Here is a 21,904-nt window from a genome sequence, read left to right as displayed (position 1 = left end):
CCCCACTGTACTTCGTCTTGAGAACCCGTTGTCACCCTCTTACCACTTTGAGGCAGTGGAAGTTGGACTTTAGGAGGGACACCTAGCAGCAGCAGCCCCGAATGAACTAACTCTGGGGTTTATATGCCCCAGAGAAACAGGTATAGATAGCTGGCTCTAATTTACAGTAATGAGGCCAACTGCCAAAACAATAAAACAATTAAACAGTTACCAAATAATAGTTAAACCATTAACACGAAAAGGACCAGAGATATACTCATACCTAGAAGCCCCGCAGCAGTCTTTCTGACCGCTACATTCAAAACACTGTAAATAGTATAACGAAAGGAGAAACAGTCGGATGTAATTATTATTATTTTTTTTATTGAGTACGTCACATAAACATAATTTTCTAATAGCGATAGTGCCCTCTCGATGATGGCTCTACCATGTGATAGTTGAACTTGACTTTCATTAGCGCCCTTGCCCTCGGGTTGGGGTGCATAACCCACATCGCGGTCAACTATCACATGGTAGAGCCACTTCGACGGGCACTATCGCTTAATTAAACACCATGGTTTTAAAAGAACATCATTAAAAAAAAACATTTTATTTTCTGTCATTTAGCCAAGAGAAAAAAATATACAGTAATTTGTGCTTCATTAACCTCGTACCAGATGTCGAATCGCCCGACGTAGTGAAGCCATAAATTAACCTCATACTTAATACGCATATAACCTAGAAATTGGCATTAAACAATACACTCAGTTAAACATATTACATCAGAAAGTATTTTTTTTCCATACTGCCAAGATTAATTTCTTGTAACAATAGTAATAACAATAATAATACAACTTTGTTTATTTATTTAAAAAAAATTTTTATACCAGCTTTAGACTACTTGCCTTGAGTAGTATCTTTTTTTTCAGTTAAGGCTAATTGATTATCATCATCAGTCATGAGTTTAGTACTTAACAAAAGCAAAATAACGTTATTTTTTTCGTGGATGTTCTACAGCTGTCTGTGATACGTCTTTATTTCAGATTTCTCTTTGATTAACACAAAATAAGATAAATACTAAGAGATTTTACCCCCCTCTTAGTAAATTACTTTTGTTTTTACTAAGATATTTTACCCACCTCTTAGTAAATTACTTAAATTACTTTCTGTTGTGAAGAACGATCTCTTGTGAAGAAAGATCAACATCTGCCTCGAGCTATATGTGGGTTCTGTTGGCAGGTGATTGGTTGGGAGGGCAACCTCTGTTGCTGGGGCATCTCCAAGAGCACCCACTTCGTCGATCAGCGCGTGCTGTTATTTAAAAAATCTCAAACAGCATTTTGACAGTGATATAGTAAATAAACAAATAGCAGAAAATGTTTAAGATGTACAGAATCATATATCCTGTGAAAAAATGCTTTACCTTACAATATATGTACACATTTGCAACGGATTTGATATTTTTGGTGATTTTTTAAGAATGACAGTAAAAACGGGCTAAAACAATAATTGTGCACAACGCATGTCTACGATTATTTCTGAAACACAGTCCGGGTCTGATTTTCACTCCTACCACGGCGTTCAGGTAAGTTCCGGCACAATTCCACCACTGCATATATATATATATATATATATATATATATATATATATATATATATATATATATATATATATATTACAGCACCTCACTGCTCCTTGCACACTGAACTATTGTTTTGTCAACCATCCTGCAACAGACCAGTTGTACTAACTAACAAGAAATTGAATCGGATATTGGCTCACTGGAGCCAGATCATGAGAAGGTGTTGTATTAAGTGGATCTGGATGAGGCTACACTGATCCGTAAGCTTAGTCCGATCCTGGAGCTCACCCACTGTAACTAGTGAAACTGACCTATTGCTTGTTAGAGGAGACAAATGCCCTGTAGATAGCGGCGATCTTTCAATCTGCAACTAGCATATGTCATGAAGGACAGCTGACACCTGACGGGCCAGACAGAAGGCTCTACAGGCCACCAATTGAAGAACACTGCCTTACAGTATGAGCTAATACGCTTCCCCCTCACTTCCACACAATCAGCCTTGAATATTCTTTTGAAAAACTTACTAAGCATGTCAAATAATGATCTAAGAAGAAATAACAGAGAGAACACACATACTGGGATATTAAGATCTGTGTTGATAATATTATCATTAAATAAATAACCAGTTAACCTGAAAGGAGATTAAATAGGTTCAATTAAGTAAATTAGGGTACAGGTGTAAGAAATTATATTTGAACATTCCTATTCCATTAAGCAAAGTGATTGTTCTGGCAGGGAACTCCAAATCATGTAAATATCAAGCACCTTTTAGGCATTTCTTATTCATCCCTCAATAAACATGGCTTACCTACGGCCAGCCTTTCCACTTATCTGCCAAAGAATGTAGTCTAAAACATGTATACTGTAGTAGTGGTGTCTAGTCTTTTTTAATAAATAATCTATTGCCTACATTTTCTGACTGAACTAACGTACAGTTTGAAATCAAGTAGCTCAAAGGCTTGCATATGTACAAAATAAACAGGAGGCCCATTTCCTCTTGCAGGCAAGAAGGAGCGGAAGTCAGACTGTGGGGAGTGGCAGTGGAGTGTCTGTGTGGCGAATGTTGGGGACTGTGGCCTGGGAACAAGAGAGGGAACCCGCACAGGGAATGAGTGCAAGCAAACCATCAAGACCCAGAGGTGCAAGATCCCCTGCAACTGGAAGAAGCAGTTTGGAGGTGAGTGGAGGCTGGGTTGGTTTGAGGACTGGGGTTCCATATTAACATTCATGATATATCTTTGTCACTACAATGATTTAGTAACAGGGCATTGCAATTAAGGAGTGTTTGAATTCATATCCCACAATTTCAGTTTCATCCTATTTTGTTAATAGTAGGCCTCCCATAAAAATAAAAAATAAAATGGAAAATTATGTGATGGAAAAACTTGATAACCCAAGTGATTGGTAATAGGATGCAAGCATAGTTTATCTAAGAATATGACATTATAATAATAACCTTTTAATATTGCCCTCTGAATCCAAATGAGTGTCTGAAATGTTTTTTTTTTCTTTTTTTAATGAACAACGCAAACCAACCAATGACTATAATACAAAAACAATGAAAAAATGTTGCATACTGGTGATAAATCACAGGGCTATGATCCTGTCTGCCAGTTGTTCCAGACGTCAACAGAATTAGTGTCTGTAGGACTTTATCTTCATGAGAAAGATTTCCCTTTCATGGTCTAAAGCAAATCCTATGTGTTTATTTAGCAGACACCTTTATCCAAGGCGACTTACAGAGACTATATGGTGTAACTAGGGACACTTCCAGCTGATGCCATGGGACAAGTGATGCCTGGTCCCTTCAAACTTACAAGTTCAAACTGATATTCACAATAAGAGTGCTTTAGATTTTGAATAGCAAGTCCACTCCTTAATTTTGAGAGTTTTGCATAACGGCTGGTCTTCCTCCCCAAATTAAATTGAATATCATAGAGTGGGTCGCATCTCTGTGTTTAGGGGTAGCAGTTACAGGGAACATAAATAATAACTGAAACCCTGACTTCCTTCATATGCATAACTTATATATGTTAGGGGCAAACACAGAAACTGGGCAATCCGTGGATTGAACGGGCAATTCACAAATTGCCCAGGCAAAGTCCGAAATGGATCTCAAAGATCTTTCATTCTGGATTTTGCCCGGGCAGATCTAGGAGTGCTCAACAATGCACAGTCAAAGTCCGAAATCTTTCAATTTATGTTTTCAGAGGACAGAGACAGAGCTACGATTGAAGAGCTTGTTTGACCCGCCTACCTGAGTAGCGTCATTCACTCACTCACTCAATCATATCATTCATAAATCCGGTCCGGTTTCAGAAAATAGGCATATATTTAAAAATGTATTTTTAATGAGATATTTAATATATTTAATGAGATATATGACTCCTTTATTTTAAACAAATTAAAATCTAGATATGTACATACACTGTCAGTCACTCCTCTGAGTATGGTCTCCAACTCTTAGATCGCTTGTCATAAACACTGTCAAACGTGAATCAGCTAATCATTCACGTTCCACCCAGTAACTGCATCCATCTCTCTGATTGGACAGTTCAATACAACTCCTTATTATTATTGGTTGTTATTACATTATTAATAATACTGTCCTTTTTATACGCAAGTGTCAATGGGATTTCTCATGTTAATTTTGGTTCTGATGTTGTGGGTAATATTGTTCCGAAGTGTGACGTAGGTTTTATATACATCTCGATTCCTATCCGGCTGTTGCCGATGGTACTACACAAGTGTGAATGGGGTTTCTCATGTTAATTCCTTGTTGTGAAGGTCTGCCTGCCACTCAGAACAGGAATGAAAGAACGCAAAGTTATTTAAATTTTTGCCCATAGTCAGTGGGCAATTTGTGAATTGCCCGCATTTTGGACTTTGCCCGTAACATATACACTAAATGTAAACACTCATGATTGTGTGTCATTAGCACACATGTGAGTAAAACATTTTAAATAATGTCTACTGGTCCTTTTAAAAACAGGTCAAGATGCAGTTTTAGACAGGCAAACACAAATTTAGAACACAGCTTTTTCTACAGGGTCCTGTATAGTGTGCTGTACATGTGTGACAGAGATCAAATGATTCTTGGTGTTAGATCTCCCTTCCGACCTGCAAGGGTGCTGTGTAAAAGGAACAGAGTACCCTGGACTGGATGGCCCGACAGTTCATTCCCAGGGTTAGGCGGAAGTCGGCCATCTAGAAAAAGGGCCGAGCTACGGTACACTAAATCAATGACCCGGACGGGAAACAGTGTGGCATCCGCAGATTGGAGGAGCGGATGCGCTCGTTAACCAAGTGGTCATGGTTGACTGTATTTAAGGGGATGTAGTGATGTGATCTGTTCCTTTGTGAATGGTTAAAGCTGGTAACTAAAAGGAGAACAGTGCTGTGATAATCATGAGTGTTTGTTTTGTTTTGTCGTTATTAAATACTGTTGTTATTTAGACGGCTAACACGATCCAGAGCTGTTGCCAAAGGCCAGCACTAAACCCGGATCATCAACACTTCACTTTGTTTGCACTAAAGAACTGTATTCACCACAAGCACTAGAGCATACACTGTGGACTGGTGTTTTTGTGTGTGTATGTGTTACGTGTGGGTGAATTGAAACGGGACTGTTATTATTTTGGGACAAACCCGCGGACTATAAATAAGCAATACACACCACTGTATTGCTTCATTACCATTGTTTTTATTTACTGTTGTTTTGCCATCAGGCCATTGGATTTAAAAAACCACTAAATAACATTGCACCTGGATTATAGTTGTCTGCCTGTTTATTAATCACTGCTGCATTACCTTCACCTGCACACAGTTATTCACTTTGCCACAACATGGTATTAGTGTTGCGTTGTGCCTTGCTCTGCAATAAAAATGTGCCCCATAAATGAACACTGTTCTGAATGCATGTCCATCAACAGCATTGGTCAGTGCCTATGAAAACATGACCCTGCAGTGTTTACGAGTGTTTACCTTTGCTGTATCCCGTGTCCATGACCCTGCAGTGTTTACAAGCGTTTAGCTTTGCTGTATTCTGTATCGAAGCATTTGGTTTTAACATGCTCTCAATTTTTTAGATAATTTACATCCACACATCATAGGTAAATGAACTAGGGCAGCGTTTCTCAAACTGGGGGTCCCGACCCAAATGGGAGTCGCAAGGCTATTGCAGGTGGGTCACGTGATCACAAAAAAATACTGACATAAACTTAAGATGTGGACTTCTGATTTTTCTATTTTAAACGATAAAACATTGGATACAAAAAAGGAAACACTGGAAATGGTTACTAAATTCACGTCGACTTCACCTCTTTCCCATTACAAAAAAAAAACTACTACAGTACAAAAAATCTAAAACAAAACCAGCTTTCCCAGTGCAGCTGGGTAATGTCACTCCTTCCTGACTTATAACTATCATTGATTCGTTCTGAATACTTTAAACCCGCCCCAACTACTGAGTGGCAGCACATTCCTACATTTCTATTGGAGACTCCGCTTGCGAGATTTAAAACAAGATTACAATTACAGTAGTTCACGGGATTTAAAGCTATAATACAGTTAGATAGTGAGAAGTTAAAATAGAATTGCAAATTGTGGGGAAATGTAAAAAAACGCCTAGACACACAAAAACCCCAGAAGAATGTGCCCGTGGCCATAAGGATTTTGTTGTGGAAGACAGCAAAGGAAAGAAGGTGCTACTAAATGTGCAATTACTGTCTGTCGAGTTATTACTATTGTGACAGAAAAAAAAACGCTGAAGCATTTTGGAAAGTAACTGAAAACAATAATTTCATCCAGTATATAGAGAGCGAAAGCCCAGAAATAAAAAAAATTAAAAAAAACTATTTACATAAAACTCAAAAATAGATCAAAATAAGCACCAAAAGATGAAGAAAAAACAAAACAAAAACAGAATCCCTACTTAAGATCCTTAGCATTATATTACAGCACATATACACTTAATCCTTAACAGTAAATGGTGTAATATGAAGCCAGACCTCCTGCCGTGTTTACTAAGTGTCCAGATGTTTGTTTGTTTGTTTGTTTGTGTATATAGTTGTGTAAAGTGCTAGCGCCGGTCAAAAACACGTTTTTAAATGTTGAGGTTTTTTTGGGTTTCACACGTTTTCTCAGTCTACCACAATCTTTGGACAATGTTATGATTACTGCTACAATTGTTGGCAAACTCTTGTTTGTTTGCAAGTACTGTACTTCCAGCTCCCAACTGCCTGTTGGCTGTGAAAGGTTAGAGACAATTTTTTCAGATAGTAACATGTGTTTCTTAAATGTCTACATACCCCTGAAGAAGAGACTTTGAAAGTGGAACTTCATCTTTAAAGAAGCCGGCGTTATTTACAAATCAGAGGAATCTACAAGTAGACGGTACCGATATTATATGCAAGTTTTCAATGCTTCGTTCCATTTCTGATGGCAAAATTAAATCTTAATTCACACAGAACAACCACCATGAAGCAGAAACAGAAGTGACAAAAATGACAGACTTTCTGTTGGTTTAAACACTCCCACCTCTGTGGATCTAATATTATGCCATGGTTTCATTTTGTAAAATGGTTATTTATTTTACAGTTGAGATGTTTGCTGAGAATAAAAGTGCATTTTATATGTGTTCTTGAAAAACGTTGCTACCCCCTCACACACCTTTAGAAAGGCTCCAGCTCCATTGACTGCAGGCATAATGATTGAATGTCCATGGTTCATGTAGCGTTCCTATGTAGTATGTACTGTAATTTCATATGATAACATACCTGGGGGGAGGGGTCGTCACAGCCTGAAACATTTCCAAAAAGGGGGGGGGGGGGGGGGGGTAGCAAAAAAGGTTTGAGAACCCCTGAACTAGGGAATTACTTTTTTCAACTTTTACTTGGAAACATATGGCAGAAGAAAGAGATTTAGTGTATCCAGTTCAAACAAATGGCAGAAGAAAGAGATTTAGTGTATCCAGTTCAAACATATGGCAGAAGAAAGAGATTTAGTGTATCCAGTTCAGGCTCCCTCCGGCAACAATGCAAGATCTGCCTCTTGCATTATCCTGGTGAGTAAATATTAAGAATGTATTGCCCAGTTGATTTATGACCAAATTTACAAATTACAAATTTCAAAGGAGTCGGCAATATGTTTAAAAATATAACCCTTGCAATTCTGTATTCTGTAACACATTATTACCTAAAATAGACTTAAATAATAACTAAAAAAATTCTCCGTTTTTTCAGTACTGTGAAAAGTGTGTTCTGCCTTCAGAAGCTGACTTACTTTGTAGTTCTCCATTTTAGCAGCGGATCTGATAAACATACCAGTATGAAGTGTTGTTACATACAGAAGTTTGACAAAGTACAGGTATTAACAAACTCACAGCTCTGCCTAACGAAACGCCGATAAACTTTTATTTGTTCTTCTGTAGTTTTTTTTGCAGATTCTTCAGTTCATCAATATTTCTGCAACCTAAGGTGGATTCTGCAAATTTGTGATCATGTTTTTCACAGAAGACTAAAGCCCCTTTCACACTAACACTCCTACCCGGGTCTGGACCCAGGTCCTGGCTACCCGGGTCACGATCCTGTGTTGTGTGAAACATTGTACCTGGGTCGGACCCGGGTTAACCGACACGCTTTGACCCGGGTTGAGCGCGACAAAATGCTTGACGACCATTCATGAGCCGATGCAATAACAAACAGCCACGTCTGCGTGAAGGTTTCACTTCCTGTGACAGAATGAATCTTGGTTATAAATCTCCCTCCTGACCTGTGATGGCGCTGTGTACAGAGTGCCCCAGACTGGGTGATCTGACAATTCATTCCAAGGGAAAGGTGGAAGTTGGCCATATAGAAAGGGGGGCAGAGCTACGGTACACCAAGTCATCGCTCCAGAAGGGAAGCGATGTGGCAACCGCGGATTGGAGGAGAAACGATTGCACTCGCTAACCAAGGGGGCGTGACTGATGGTACAAAAGGGGATGTGGCGAGGTGATCTGTTCCTTTTGTTATGGTTAAGATGAACCGCTAGAGAACTGTAAACTTACTGTGAGTGTTTTGTTTGTTTGTCGTGTCTATTATACCTGTTTGTTCTTGTTAGATGGCTAACACGATCCAGAGCTGTCACTTAAGGCCAGCACCAAACCCAATCAACACTGCACAACTGTACATGAATAAATTGTATTTCACTACTTGCACTTTCCACGTTGGACTTGTGATCGTGTGTGTGTCTTTGTGTGTGTTATACTGTGGTTATTCTTTCGGGACTGTAACCCGTTGTATTGAAACAGTGCAATACACATTTGCGGTCGCCTGACCGGGATTATAAAAATAGACGTTTTCTGTTTGGATCGTGAACTTTGTTGCCTGTCTTCTGTTCCGTAATCACATCACCTCTACACCTCTGCACTGCAAACCACTTTGCCACACTTCTGCAAGGAACATTTCTATTTATTCTGTTTAGCCATATTTTTGTTGACTGAAACACAGTATGAGCCAGGCTGCAGCAGGGATGTAGAAACATTTGCTCTAACCAACATTTGGGCCGACTGTTCAATCCAGAGAAGCTTGGATGGAAGCGTCTGTAACAAGCTGCTTCCGGGACATTGATACGAGTATTGTTTACTTGCGTGTGTCACCCAGGTCAACCCTTTTTTATCAAACACAGTGTGAAATCACTTACCCGACCCGCATGACACTGGGTCTTGACCCAGGTAGGTTCTGACCCAGGTAGAGCATGCCAGTATGAAAGGGGCTTTAGTTATTGATGTGCTGGTCTTTATCAGACAGTAAACCAAGCTTCATGTGTGCAGTAAAGTGTACATGGTCCTAACAAAATAATTTCAGTAAAATAATTGCCTAATATATATTGCCATATTTTGTAGGTCTCAGATATAAAAAAAGAAAACACACACTTTGTGGTATAGGTGAATTTTATTATTTAACAGTAATTTATTTGAAGCTATGAGTGAAGAAAATGTCTTCAATGATACTTCAGTGCTACACTACGAGATGTTGCGTGAGGAACTAACTCAACATTGAAAACACTGCTGTAATTGCAAATCTTTTTTATATTCGTCCTAAGGATTTGCATTTAATTGCATTTTTGTGACTCATGTTAAGTATAGAAGACTAGCTAAATTAGTAAACCTGATTGAAAAGAAGTGAACTGATTAAATACGGATGGCAATTAGACCACATTAAATGTAAATCTTTACAAGAAAGAGAATGGAGAATTAGTATGCAAAGAAGAGCATTGGCATTGATTATTTATCTCAGATGAGCCTGATCGATTTACCTTCAAACCAGTACCCAGTATCAGAATGATTGCAAACATCATACAACAGTAAGAAGGCTATTCAAATTACTGTGAAGGAACTTATCCTAAAAGGGAAGTGTTCTAACTGAATTGAAACAGAGTAGCGTGTAGCGGCCACCACCTTTGATACTCAGGGACGGTCCCGACAAAATAAACCCAAGAAGAGAAAGAATAAATTACGGCAGCTAAGGAACAGAGCGAAGTACCAGGAATAGCTATATTAAAAAGGTACTTTACTTAAAAACAAACAAAGCTGGACATTCAGTCAAGTAATACAGGGGGAACGACTGTATAGCAGTGGCTACAGTATTCAGAATTTTCTAATAGTTATAATTTAAGACAGTTTTAAAAGTTAACTAATCTGACTCCATTTAAATGTACACACAAAAACTAATTAACCCACGTGCACAATAAAAAGTAACTACATAAATGAACATTATACACAAGTAAACATAACTGTAATGATTTCCAGTAAAAGAATAATAAATTAAAGAAAGACACAATTAAATCACAATAACTATAGGTACACAATCTTGTAGTCAGATTAATTGTTCTAGCCCAGCAACTTAACCCTCAATACAATAGGACATAAAATGCATCGATCAAGTCCCAACAATTTAGCAGCAATCAAGCATTTGACTGGGTTAGAATGGCAGCAAGTGGTAATTTAAGCACCCAATTATATCAGTACTTTACAAACTATGAAGAGGGCTGTGGCTAGTGTGGGTGTTGTGTGTGTTTTGGTGGTGGCTGGCAGGCAGGGATGGTGGTAGAGTGGCTGGGTGTCTGTGGTGGTCAGGAGGCAGAAAGGAGACAGGACTGAGGAACTGCAAGTTTATTTTTCTTAAATCAAATTATAAACAAAAACACAGCTCACCAAACCTCTCTGTTCCCAGCTCCCTGGCTGTCGCTTTAGTGGAGCTCTGGGCTCTCCTTTTATAAGATGTGACTGCTCCCAAGTAGCACCAGTTATTCTATTTGGGAGCAGCCACATTCTCACGTTTTTGGCAGGGACAGGAATTAACCCCATCCCTGCCAACCACCACCAAACACACAAAAACACCCATACTATTTACAGGCAGAGCCCTGCCCTGCCACAAGGGCTTTAGCAGTAACTATTAGTTTAAGCACCCAATTATATCAGTACCTTACAGACTGTGCTTAAGAATCAGTGCGGCACCGTGCTAGTTTAAACTGTAAACAGTCGTTTAATCAGCTTACAGAACTTGTAACAGCAACACTTTTAAAGTCTGAACCCACAAGTAAAAACGTGACACATAACCACAGCAAAAGAAATGTAAGCAACAATTAATACAAAATATAAACAGCGGCTAAAATACAGAAAATCAAAACTTCCTTTTTGAATTTGAAACTCCATTGGTCTCAATGGTCAGTCCAATTAGGATTTAAAAGGGGCCATTCTGTAATCCGTGATCGAGCCACATGGCTCATCACAATACATTTGAAGCTACTTTTTAAAACATGTTGTTTATGTATGGAGTTCCACCCTCGCAGTCACATACAGTAAATGTGTGCTACTGCTAGTGCATGTATTCAATATTAGTAAAAGGTAATGTAAAATGAGGCCGGCGCCATGTTCCCAAAAGAGAAATATACATACTATTTGTATTATGAGTTGACTTTTAAATGTGTCATCATTATTATTACGGTTAATGGCAGGTAATAATTGTAGTCCCGACTACGCCAATCTCTTTAGTTTTTATATAGAGGTGAGAGCCCCTGGAATGTTTTAATTAATTCTGCCTCCAGCTATAAAGGTAAACCAGGATAAAGTAGTTCCACACACACAGGTTATATTTATTTGGTAGAGCAGATGGACACTCACCACACATGCAGAAAGGAGTTTACCACATCCACAAGTTTGTTAAACATGAAACAGTACTTATTGTTTTCACAGTACCATCATATTTAAAAAGTAAGCCAGTTCTAACGGCCAATGTTTTTCAGCAAAAAGGCTGATATATGGTCAGGTCATTATTAGCAGCATTTAATAATACTTCAGCAGTTATCAACAATTAACAAATAGTATTTCAATAAATATCAATAATTAAATAAAATCAAATAACATTTCAATAGATATCAATAATCATTAACAACACCACATAGTATTTCAAATATGTAGCAACAATCACTAGCAAAAAATAGTAACAGTCTTTTGTAAATTAGTACATTTAAAAAGCACCAATCACTGCCCACCCCAGTGGTTAGGGTCCTGATATCTTGAGTGGACACACAAGCACTTCTAGCAGGAATGGCCCTAGGCAGCCTAGCACAGCACCACAGCACCACCAGTTCCCCCTTACCTGAATGGCGTCTTTTCATTGACTCAATTTTTTGCCTACATGACCAGCCAATCACCACCAAACCCTCTGTTGTACAGAGGATGGTAAATTGAAAAGCTCCTGCTCCTCTCCAGGTAGCAGCACTCAGTACACACCTAGGACACTAGGAATACAATTAGCCCAAACAGCCTCCCTCCTGATTATGATTTATGTTACATTAGAGTAGGTGTTAAAACTTCATGCTGATATTGGACTCTCACCAAGATAAGCACCAACTAAGACATAGCTTCTTTTACTGTAAACTAATGTGATCCACCTGCGTTTCCTTCCAGCTAATGATGTAGATATCCTTCTGCCTGGTGTTGATGGCTGAAGTGTAATGCTGGCTCCAGGGGTCAGCCTATTTTGCCTCCCTGGTGCATCAGCACACACAACGGCTGCAATGCTGGCTCCAGGGATCAACCACTGTGCAGCCTCCCTAGCGCATCACCATGACAACTGTCTGGACTGAGCTGTGTAGGGTACTTCTCTGGAAGTAGACTTGAAGTGGGCACCTTTCATTCTTGGTGTTTCGTCAACTAGCCCATGACACCTTAAGAGGGCTGGACAGTGATTCTGGCATCCCAGCATCACCATCCTCCATCTCTCACTCAGCTTACTTACCTTCCTTTTCACCGACGTTGCTTTCTTTCTATTGTGCTTGAGATCCCCAACCAGAATCTTTTCGTCTCAACCAGATCCAGTTGCTACTCCTCTCTGCTGCTTCAGATAAGTTCTTCTCTATGTGTCGCAACTCTTGACCACTGAATCCGATGTCTCTGAGAAACCGGGTTGTGGAGTGTGCCACAGATCCTCGACAACCCACCTCCACTGGGTAAACCTGGACTTTCCATCCTCGCTGTTCCGCTTCAGCAGCTAGTCAAGCATACCGAAGTTTCTTCCTTTCATACGCCTTATCCACAGCATCCTCCCATGCCACTGTTAACTCTACCAGGTGAACAAGGCATGCTGACCCAGACCACAAGACAATATCAGGTCTAAGGTTAGTGGTGGCAATCTCAGGTGGGAAAATAAGCCGTTGTCCAACATTTGCCAGCATTTTCCAGTCTCTAGCAGCTTCCAGTTCTCCTAGACGAGTTTTGGTTTTAATACCTTTTCTTGGTGGTTACTCTCCTGGACGGAAGAATGTTGTTCTTTGTGTGTCATATATTGCTGGAAATGGTGGCAACCTGTTGGTCATGCTGCGCTTGTCTTCCAATACTACAATAATACAATAAGGCCAAACATCGCAGCACCTGGTCATGACGCCAAGTAAACCATCCTTGGCTAAGACCCACCTTACATCCTGCGTCTTAATATAGCTGGCAATGAACACAAAGGACACTGCGGATCCTCTCCTACCCATAGATTAAGGTTCTGTGGTGATGGGAGAACATCATATGTTCACCTGATGTGGAAACTGATCTTGCTCTGTTCCATTGTCCATAGATCTCGCCAGCCGATCTTGCGTTGTTCCACACTCTCGCATCTCATCCATCCTCCCTGCTTGGCCTGGGAAACTTCCATTACGCACCTCATCCTCTCCTCCTGCTTTTACACCTCGTTGACTACCAGCTTCCTCCGTTGAGCTGGGGCTGCTTTGCGCCACGTAGGAGGAGCTGAACTGAGACCAAGGCCTGCTCTTCCATGCTGTACTTGCCCCATGATATCACTGATATGACGGGCAGCCTTTGCATCTTCCACAGCTTCCTTTGCCGCCCACTTTCTTCCAGTTTTCAAGACAGGTGCTGCCTCCCTCACACACTGGTCGTGTGACTCTACCAATGTCATTTCCAATTGAACCTTGGCACACTTAAACTCCTCGGTTAGAGCTGAGACTGGCAGCTGCAGTATCCCTTTACCATACAGTCCCACTCTGCTGAGGCAGCGTGGAACTCCTAACCATTTCCTGATGTATGAACTGATTAATGCTTCCAGCTTCTCTACTGTTGTCAAGTAAACCTACACAGTGAATGGCCACAGAAGTCTTGGCAGTAGACCAAACTGAAAGCACCAGAGTTTAAGTTTGCCTGGTAAAGCGCTGCTGTCTGTGCTCTTCAACCTTTGCATTGCTTATTGTCTCACTTCTCCCACAGAAATTGTGTCCTTCAGGTCCCCATCATACCATCTCCAAAGACTTTTCACAGGCTTCTCAGACACTGTTGGTCTTGCCTCACCATTAATGTAGAACCTCTTATCCAGTACTTTACCTTTAATTATAGAGATTCTCCTTGACTTAGTGGGCTTGAATTGCATTCGTGCCCATTCAATGTTATTGATTAGTTTGCCCAATAACCGATTAATGCAGGCTACTGTTGTAGTCATGATTGTCATGTCATCCATGTATGCTCTAATTTGTGGCAGTCACATTCTAGAAGCCAAGCGCTCTCCTCCCACTACCCATTTTGACACCCTAATAATTACTTCCATTGCCATGGTAAAAGGCAGTGGAGAAATGGTGCATCCTGCCATTATTCCAGTTTCTAGACATTGCCATGTAGTGGTGAATTCTGAAGTTGAAAAACAAAATTGCAGATCTCCGAAGTTGGCTTTCACTAAGTTTGTTATTGTCTTCGGTAAACTTAATAAATCAAATGCTGCACAAAAAAAGCTCATGTGGCACTGAACCGTATGCATTAGCTAAATCCAGGAATGTCACATGGAGCTCCTTCCTCTCCTTTTTAGCAGTTTGAATTTGCTGCCAGATCACACTGATGTGCTCTAAGCAATTAAACAGTGCACAACCAGGTCTTTAACCGTGATCATCTTATCATTTACATGCAACATTCATTTAAAAATCACAAACTTAGGACTGGTAAAATAAAATACATAAAGGACTACCAATAAAATGAGTATGTTTAGTTCCGTTTCATTCTTATTATAGTTTTTAAGTCGATTGTATAATTAATTCAAGTACCTCCAGTTTTGTTTTAAGACATTCTAAATTCCTGTAGATTATTCATAAAGCCGGGTCCATACCTGAGCGATCAGTTGCGCAACCAAATTGCTCTTGAAATTGCACAACTGTAATCGCCTGCAACTGCTTTGTCCTTCTGGATTACTAGTTGAGTCTCCCACGGTTAGAAAAGTGTGTAGTGTTTTTTTTTCTGGCAATTACACCGCCCTTCTTGTGCTGTCGGTTCTTTCCTTCAGTCTGTCATTATCTTTTGTAAATGATGGGTTCACTAATTACACTATGTAACACCATTTTTGTTCCTGGGTAGTAAGTGTTATTTCCTAATTGCTTATGCCTCAAAAGTATAGAAAATGGCTATTATTCCCCACAAACTTTGCTTTTGTGACCAGGAGTGATATTTTGAACTTTACCTATTTCCAATGAGAAAATGGGTGAATTTGTGTCTTTTCATTCACATAAAGTCAGAAAAAAACAACATATGAATCCAAATTAACATGTATTTATACTAAAGTAATACAAAAATGACTACAAAAGATTTAGAAGTGAGTAGTTTTTCGAGATTTACGATTATACTGTAAATCACTTTCACGAATCAGCCCCCAAATGTAGTCTCCCATCATGTTCTCGTTATACTGTCCTTCACTGACAGCTCATCCAGGAGCTTCAAAGCCGTGCTGCTCCATAATGGTAACAAGTACCCGTCTCTTCCCCTGGCTCACTCGGTGCACCTCAAAGAGGATTACAACAGCATCAAGACCTTGCTGGACACCTTGAAGTATGATGAGTACGGCTGGGACCCCCGGAAGGTGCTGATACCACCACTGCACATCAAATTGGGCCTTATGAAACAATTTGTCAGAGCTCTAGATAAGGAGTCGGCAGCCTTCAAGTACCTTCAAGACTTCTTCCCTAAGCTGTCTGAGGCAAAGGTCAAAGCCGGTGTCTTCGTCGGACCACAGATAAAGAAGATCCTGGAGTGCAATGAATTCCCCTAGAAGCTCACTAGTAAGGAGAAAGCGGATTGGAACAGCTTTGTCGCAGTGGTTCGGGGCTTCTTGTCAATCACAAGGCCGAAAACTATGTGGAGCTGGTTGAGACTCTGGTGAAGAACTACGGCACAATGGGCTGTAGGATGTCCCTCAAAGTCCATATCCTTGATGCTCATCTTGATAAATTCAAGGAGAACATGGGAGCGTACTCGGAGGAGCAAGGCAAGTGCTTCCACCAGGATATACTGGACTTTGAACGCCGCTACCAAGGACAGTATAACGAGAACATGATGGGAGACTACATTTGGGGGCTGATTCGTGAAAGTGATTTACAGTATAATCGTAAATCTCGAAAAACTACTCACTTCGAAATCTTTTGTAGTCATTTTTGTATTACTTTAGTATAAATACATGTTAATTTGGATTCATATGTTGTTTTTTTCTGACTTTATGTGAACGAAAAGACACAAATTCACCCGTTTTCTCATTGGAAATAGGTAAATTTAAAAATATCACTGTCCTGGTCACAAAAGCAAAGTTTGTGGGGAATAGTAGCCATTTTCTATACTTTTGAGGCATAAGCAATTAGGAAATAACACTTACTACCCAGGAACCAAAAAAAAAAAAAATTTGTTACACGGTGTTATCAATGAAGAACTGGCTGTTATAGTCGTCTCATCTGTAGTCATTTAAAATGTGATATTAAAAGCAGAAGTGAAGCCATGTAAATGCTGGACAAGACCTTGGCTGAGGACACAGGTGTTATCATTTTAAATTGTTTTTAAATGTACCTCCTCTTTACCACAGGAAAGTAAACAGTAACAACCATTCATATTTCGCAACCGTGCTCATGATAAAAAACATCACTACAAATTGCTCAGCAGATCGCTTGAAAGTAGAGCTTGTCTCTACTGTAAGCAACCAGTTATGCAACTGGTTGCAGAAACATCCACACACAAGCAATTCAGTTGCACGCAACCAAATTGCGCAACTGATCGCTCAGGTGTGGACCCAGCTTTAGATAACATGCGACCCCCATACAAAGCAGAATAACCAAACTCATTTAAAAAATATAGTTCGTGCAGCATTACAGTTTCAACCCATTTCCTTAACCCAAGACCTTTATAGCTTAGAATTTATATTCTAATAGTTACAGACAATATCTCTTTGCTCACATAACAGGTCCAGTAGTCTAATACTGAATGTGCTTTCTCTTTCTCGCCATCGGCGACACACAAAGTCTGCAACCTGTTAGATTTACAAAAAACAAAAAACAAAGTTGAAAAGACCAAAGGTAGCGTGATATCTCACACAAAACACACCACAACAGCAACAACAGACAGACACAAAGCACAGACGTGCTTTATTTTGTTTTAAATAAGCTGCAAGCAGAAATTGATTCAGTCAGCACTTCCCATGGCACCTTGCTCCCACTCTGAGGACAGCTGTCAATCACTAGAAATCGACTCCACGCTCTGAAATTCAGCAGGATCATCCACTCAAGGCATGTGCAGGGGTAGGAACACAAAACAAATTAAATATTCACACACACACACAATAATTCAGTAACTAAATACAGTAACTACATTGTAACAACCCAGGCCTCCAGAGATGAAGGGCATGAGTAGCTAGTGAATTACTGTGTCACCTTACCCCCATTTGTTGCTAGTTTTAAACTGAGTAGTGTTCTCCTATTTAGCTGCTGAGGACTGGGTGTCAATGTAAAAGAGTTTCAAACACTTCCTCCCTGCAGGTGAATGCAAGTATGACTTCCAGGCTTGGGGGGAGTGTGACCTGTCCACCGGCAAAAAGGCCCGCATTGGAACCCTGAAGAGAGCCCTGCTGGATGCTACCTGCCCTGACCCTGTCAGTGTGACCAAGCCCTGTGGAAAAACTGTCAAGACAAAACCACAAGGTGAGCCTAAACTCCAGCGAGGTATCTCAGTAAGTCATGCTGGACTGAAGTAACCCAGCTGTGAATCCTGCCTGCAGACAACACATGTGTCTGGCCACTTTATTAGGACTACCTAATATTGGGTTGGGCCAGCATTTGAACTGATCACGGGCATAGACTCCACAAGGTGTTGGAAGGTGTCTCAAGCTGTTCCTTTAACTTAACTGTTACAGTGCTGATTTAATGCTTGTGTATAAACGCACACATACAAACTGAAACATCATAATATTGTGTCAATAAACTATCTATAAGCAATATGTATGGTTTAAGTGAGTGATGTAAATACTCCTTATACAGTAGACTGTGGTAAACAACAGAATGCGGGTCATTTGCTGTATGATCTCGGGCAAACTTGCTTACTCACTACACAAAGTCACTACACAAGTCAGAATTATTAAATAGTTCATGGGAACGATTTCAAGAAATTTGTATCTGTCCCACTGTTATCCAAGCAAAGCGATCCTATCCACTGTTATATCAGTGTTGCAAACAATCCCCTGGTCAGAACTGTCTTATACTTTTGAATATTTTGTCTTAAAGTGAGAAACTCTAAGAATAGATGTTTTGGATATCAGATTAATGTGATTGGTGTTTACTATATGACACAGAAAAATTGGTAAGCTGACCAAAGGTGTAAAACCATTAATAGAAAAATCAACATCAGAATCAATCTTCAAATCGAAAACCCTGCAGCAAAACAATGATATACTCCAGCAGCAGCCAGGGTGGTTGACGAATTAAGTCAAAGTAAGACAAACACTATGCTTATGCCTTTTTCAGTGTTACGAGTTCAGCTCTTTTGTACATTAGGAAGGGTATTAAAGTCCATCTCTTTTAGAATACATTTTAAATGTAGTTGACTGATAAAATGTCATATATGCCTCTTTATGAAAAGGTTAGAAGTTGGGGAAAAGTTAGGAACATAAATATAGCAGAAAAAATAATATTAGTGGTACCGGTAACAGTATTAATACTGTTTAAAAAAAAAAAAAAATATATATATATATATATATATATATATATATATATATATATATATATATGTAGTGATGGCATTTCATTGTGTAACAGAACAGAGGCTGGGTGTAAACCAGTGACCACGCACACCACATGCGAGTGTTTTAACTTGTACACAACTTCAATGACAGGGGACAGAATCCATAACGGCAGGGAATCACACAACACTTCCTGTTACAATTGTCAAACTTTTTTATTTTACAAACAAGTTTATGCATATGGATGTTAAAACATTTTGGAGTATATTTCTCTCAATCAAATTCAAAGTAGTACTCCAATCGTTCATTATTTTAAGAGATTATGGACCCTGTTGTCCAATGTCTTTTAATGAGGCATGATTTAACTAATTTTATAAAGTCAAGTCAGTAACTTTGAAAGTTCACAACAAACACCTCTTGTCATAATTTCAAATTGCTCTGTGATTCAGTGGTATAAACAGATTGATACATTACGATGGAGCGATTGAGGGAGTATTGTGGTTGAGGAATCATATCGTCATAAGTTGCATAGCAGTACTGGTACACATACCACAGGTTAAAAACCACTACTCTAGACGATCAGAGGTTTCTAATTCTTTGTCATGGATTTCCTTGAAGATTAAGAGGTACTAAAAGTGTGTGCACATATTCAGATTTCCATGAGCAATTCCCTTTAAGATGTTTTTTTTTTCTTGACAGATATTAAATTAAACCTAAGAAGGCTATTAATTATTGTATTTGTTTCACAATAACAAAAAAAATCCTGTTTTTCCCCCTCATTTATAACCGAGTACCAATCAATAGCCAATACATTTCTGAGTCATTTGAAAGCTGTCTGGAATCAAATCATCCTTTTACCTGGGGCTCTGACATTTTTACTGGCTATACAGAGGCCGTGAACTGACAATGAAACTACGTATTTTATGGTTGACATAATCAGAGGTTATCTACAGTCAGACAATTCACTGGAAATATGATGCATTTTCAAGTAAACGAGTAATGTGAAACCAAATGTATTTTATATCAAAAGGATAAAAGAAAATATGAGTGGTTTTAGTTACGACAAGGTATATATTAAATCACATTGTCAGATTGGTATTGATTGGTATTCAATAATAATGTAAACAATGGCAACTGAGCAAGCTACTTGTTTTATGTTGCATAATTAACATGTTTTATTTGATTTAATAATTAAATAACTTAAAACATCATAACGCAATTACTCGCAAAACCTGAGTAGCTGCACAGCCCACTGGAACCAAGTTCATACGTACAGAAAATGTACATTTTTAACTTGGCAGAAATAGAGGACTTATTTTGGTAGCGCAGGTCTACTTTAAACACAATATGTGAGGTACAGAGCATGATCTAACAGGAGAAAAAATGCAAATCATTAAGTTAGCATACTGCGTCTCACATCATATGGCTGCATGATACTGCCTTGTTGCAGACAATAAAAAGCATACTCCACCTAAATACAGAAATATGTGTCGGTTTTTCTTTCATGAAAATAAATGTTTCCCTACAAAGATTAATTGAGATCCAAATGTCCAGCAAGTCATATGAATTACATATTAATAGTAAAGTGACCAGACGTCCCGTTTTGGACGGGACAGTCCCACTTTTGGAACACTGGTCCCAGTGTCCCCCAGAGCTTTTTTCCTCGAGTGTCGGCGCACCGGTAACAGATTATTTTATTTGATTGTATTTTCATGCAGGCTGCTGTGTTACTACCACATATAACTTATTACAGTACAATGACACTTGATGTGACTAAAGGGAAGGTTGAACGACCAGTAGCATTAAAAAGCAGCTGTACAGCGGCGTGCAAATCTGGAGAATTACTGAACAGTCAACATTCATATTTCTAACCAATCACAGAGAATTGCGGGTGGGTTTATCCACTGAGTGTTGCTAAAGCGAACTGGCGGCTATCCTCGTCTGAATCATCACTCTTGCTGCAGAAAGAGGTTACACTAGGGAAGTCTAACATTAATGGCTCATGCAGATACCATTGCATTGTGTTGGAATTATTCTCTTCAGCCATGCTACTTGTATATCTGCATGCAAACGACTGCTTCATGTGTAGCTATGGGAAATTTTGGAAATCAACGCTGTCATGTCACATCACCTTGCCATGTTTACAACGCAGTGCACCAAAGCTTGTCGTGGTTTGAACACTTTGTGCATCAAAAAAGCCCATCAGTGATAATGAGAAAGCGTCTCCTGACAATCTGAAAACACTTCCACACATTTCACACAGGCTAATGCTTATATTAAGGAAGATTCAATAGTATTCCTTTTGTAAGTAAATAAGTGACAACATTTCATTTGATCAGAAAAGGAATACGATTTAATCTTATTATAGCTTGATCCATGTCTCAGTCTATACCTAAAAAAATAAACTCCAGCCAAGATCAGCAAAGAAATTAGCCTTCATAAAATGCATAGTTATCTAATTCAGATTGTCAGAAGATGCTTTCTCATGATCATTGATGGGTACCGAAAAACTGCATAGATTGAAAATAATGGAATCGGCAAGAACATTTCATCATGCAATTAACACATTTTGGCACTGCAGGTATCATATTCTGTTTTAAGTGATACCTTTCGGCATGCTAAAGGGAGAATTTGGAAATACAACTATTCAGAGAAACTCAAAGGGTTTGCCTACCTGGATTACTATTTACTATACTTAATAACTACTTCGGAAGGTAATTCCTGTTTGTGCAATCAGGGCAGCTTCTAAACAAAACTCAGAAAAGCTGATTACCTGTGAAATGGTGGGGAAGCTTATGGGTGATTGTGGCAAAGCGCCCCGCCCCT

At 39.3% G+C, this 21,904-nt stretch overlaps 1 protein-coding gene across 2 annotated transcripts in view; it reads left to right on the top strand.

Annotated features, from left to right (window-relative positions):
* LOC117419543 (pleiotrophin-like) overlaps positions 1–21,904 on the top strand; it is an 83,173-nt gene that overhangs the window by 44,562 nt on the left and 16,707 nt on the right. For both annotated transcript variants that reach the window (XM_058986472.1, XM_034032366.3), the window contains exons 3-4: positions 2,566–2,739; positions 17,883–18,044. In XM_058986472.1, coding sequence (XP_058842455.1) covers positions 2,566–2,739; positions 17,883–18,044 — 336 coding nt within the window. The remainder of the gene's footprint in view (positions 1–2,565; positions 2,740–17,882; positions 18,045–21,904) is intronic.

This window comes from Acipenser ruthenus, chromosome 14, assembly GCF_902713425.1.
Source record: "Acipenser ruthenus chromosome 14, fAciRut3.2 maternal haplotype, whole genome shotgun sequence".
Lineage (NCBI taxonomy): Eukaryota > Metazoa > Chordata > Actinopteri > Acipenseriformes > Acipenseridae > Acipenser > Acipenser ruthenus.
The sequence above is the reverse complement of the archived record's forward strand: the minus strand, read 5'-3'. Positions and strand labels throughout refer to the sequence as shown.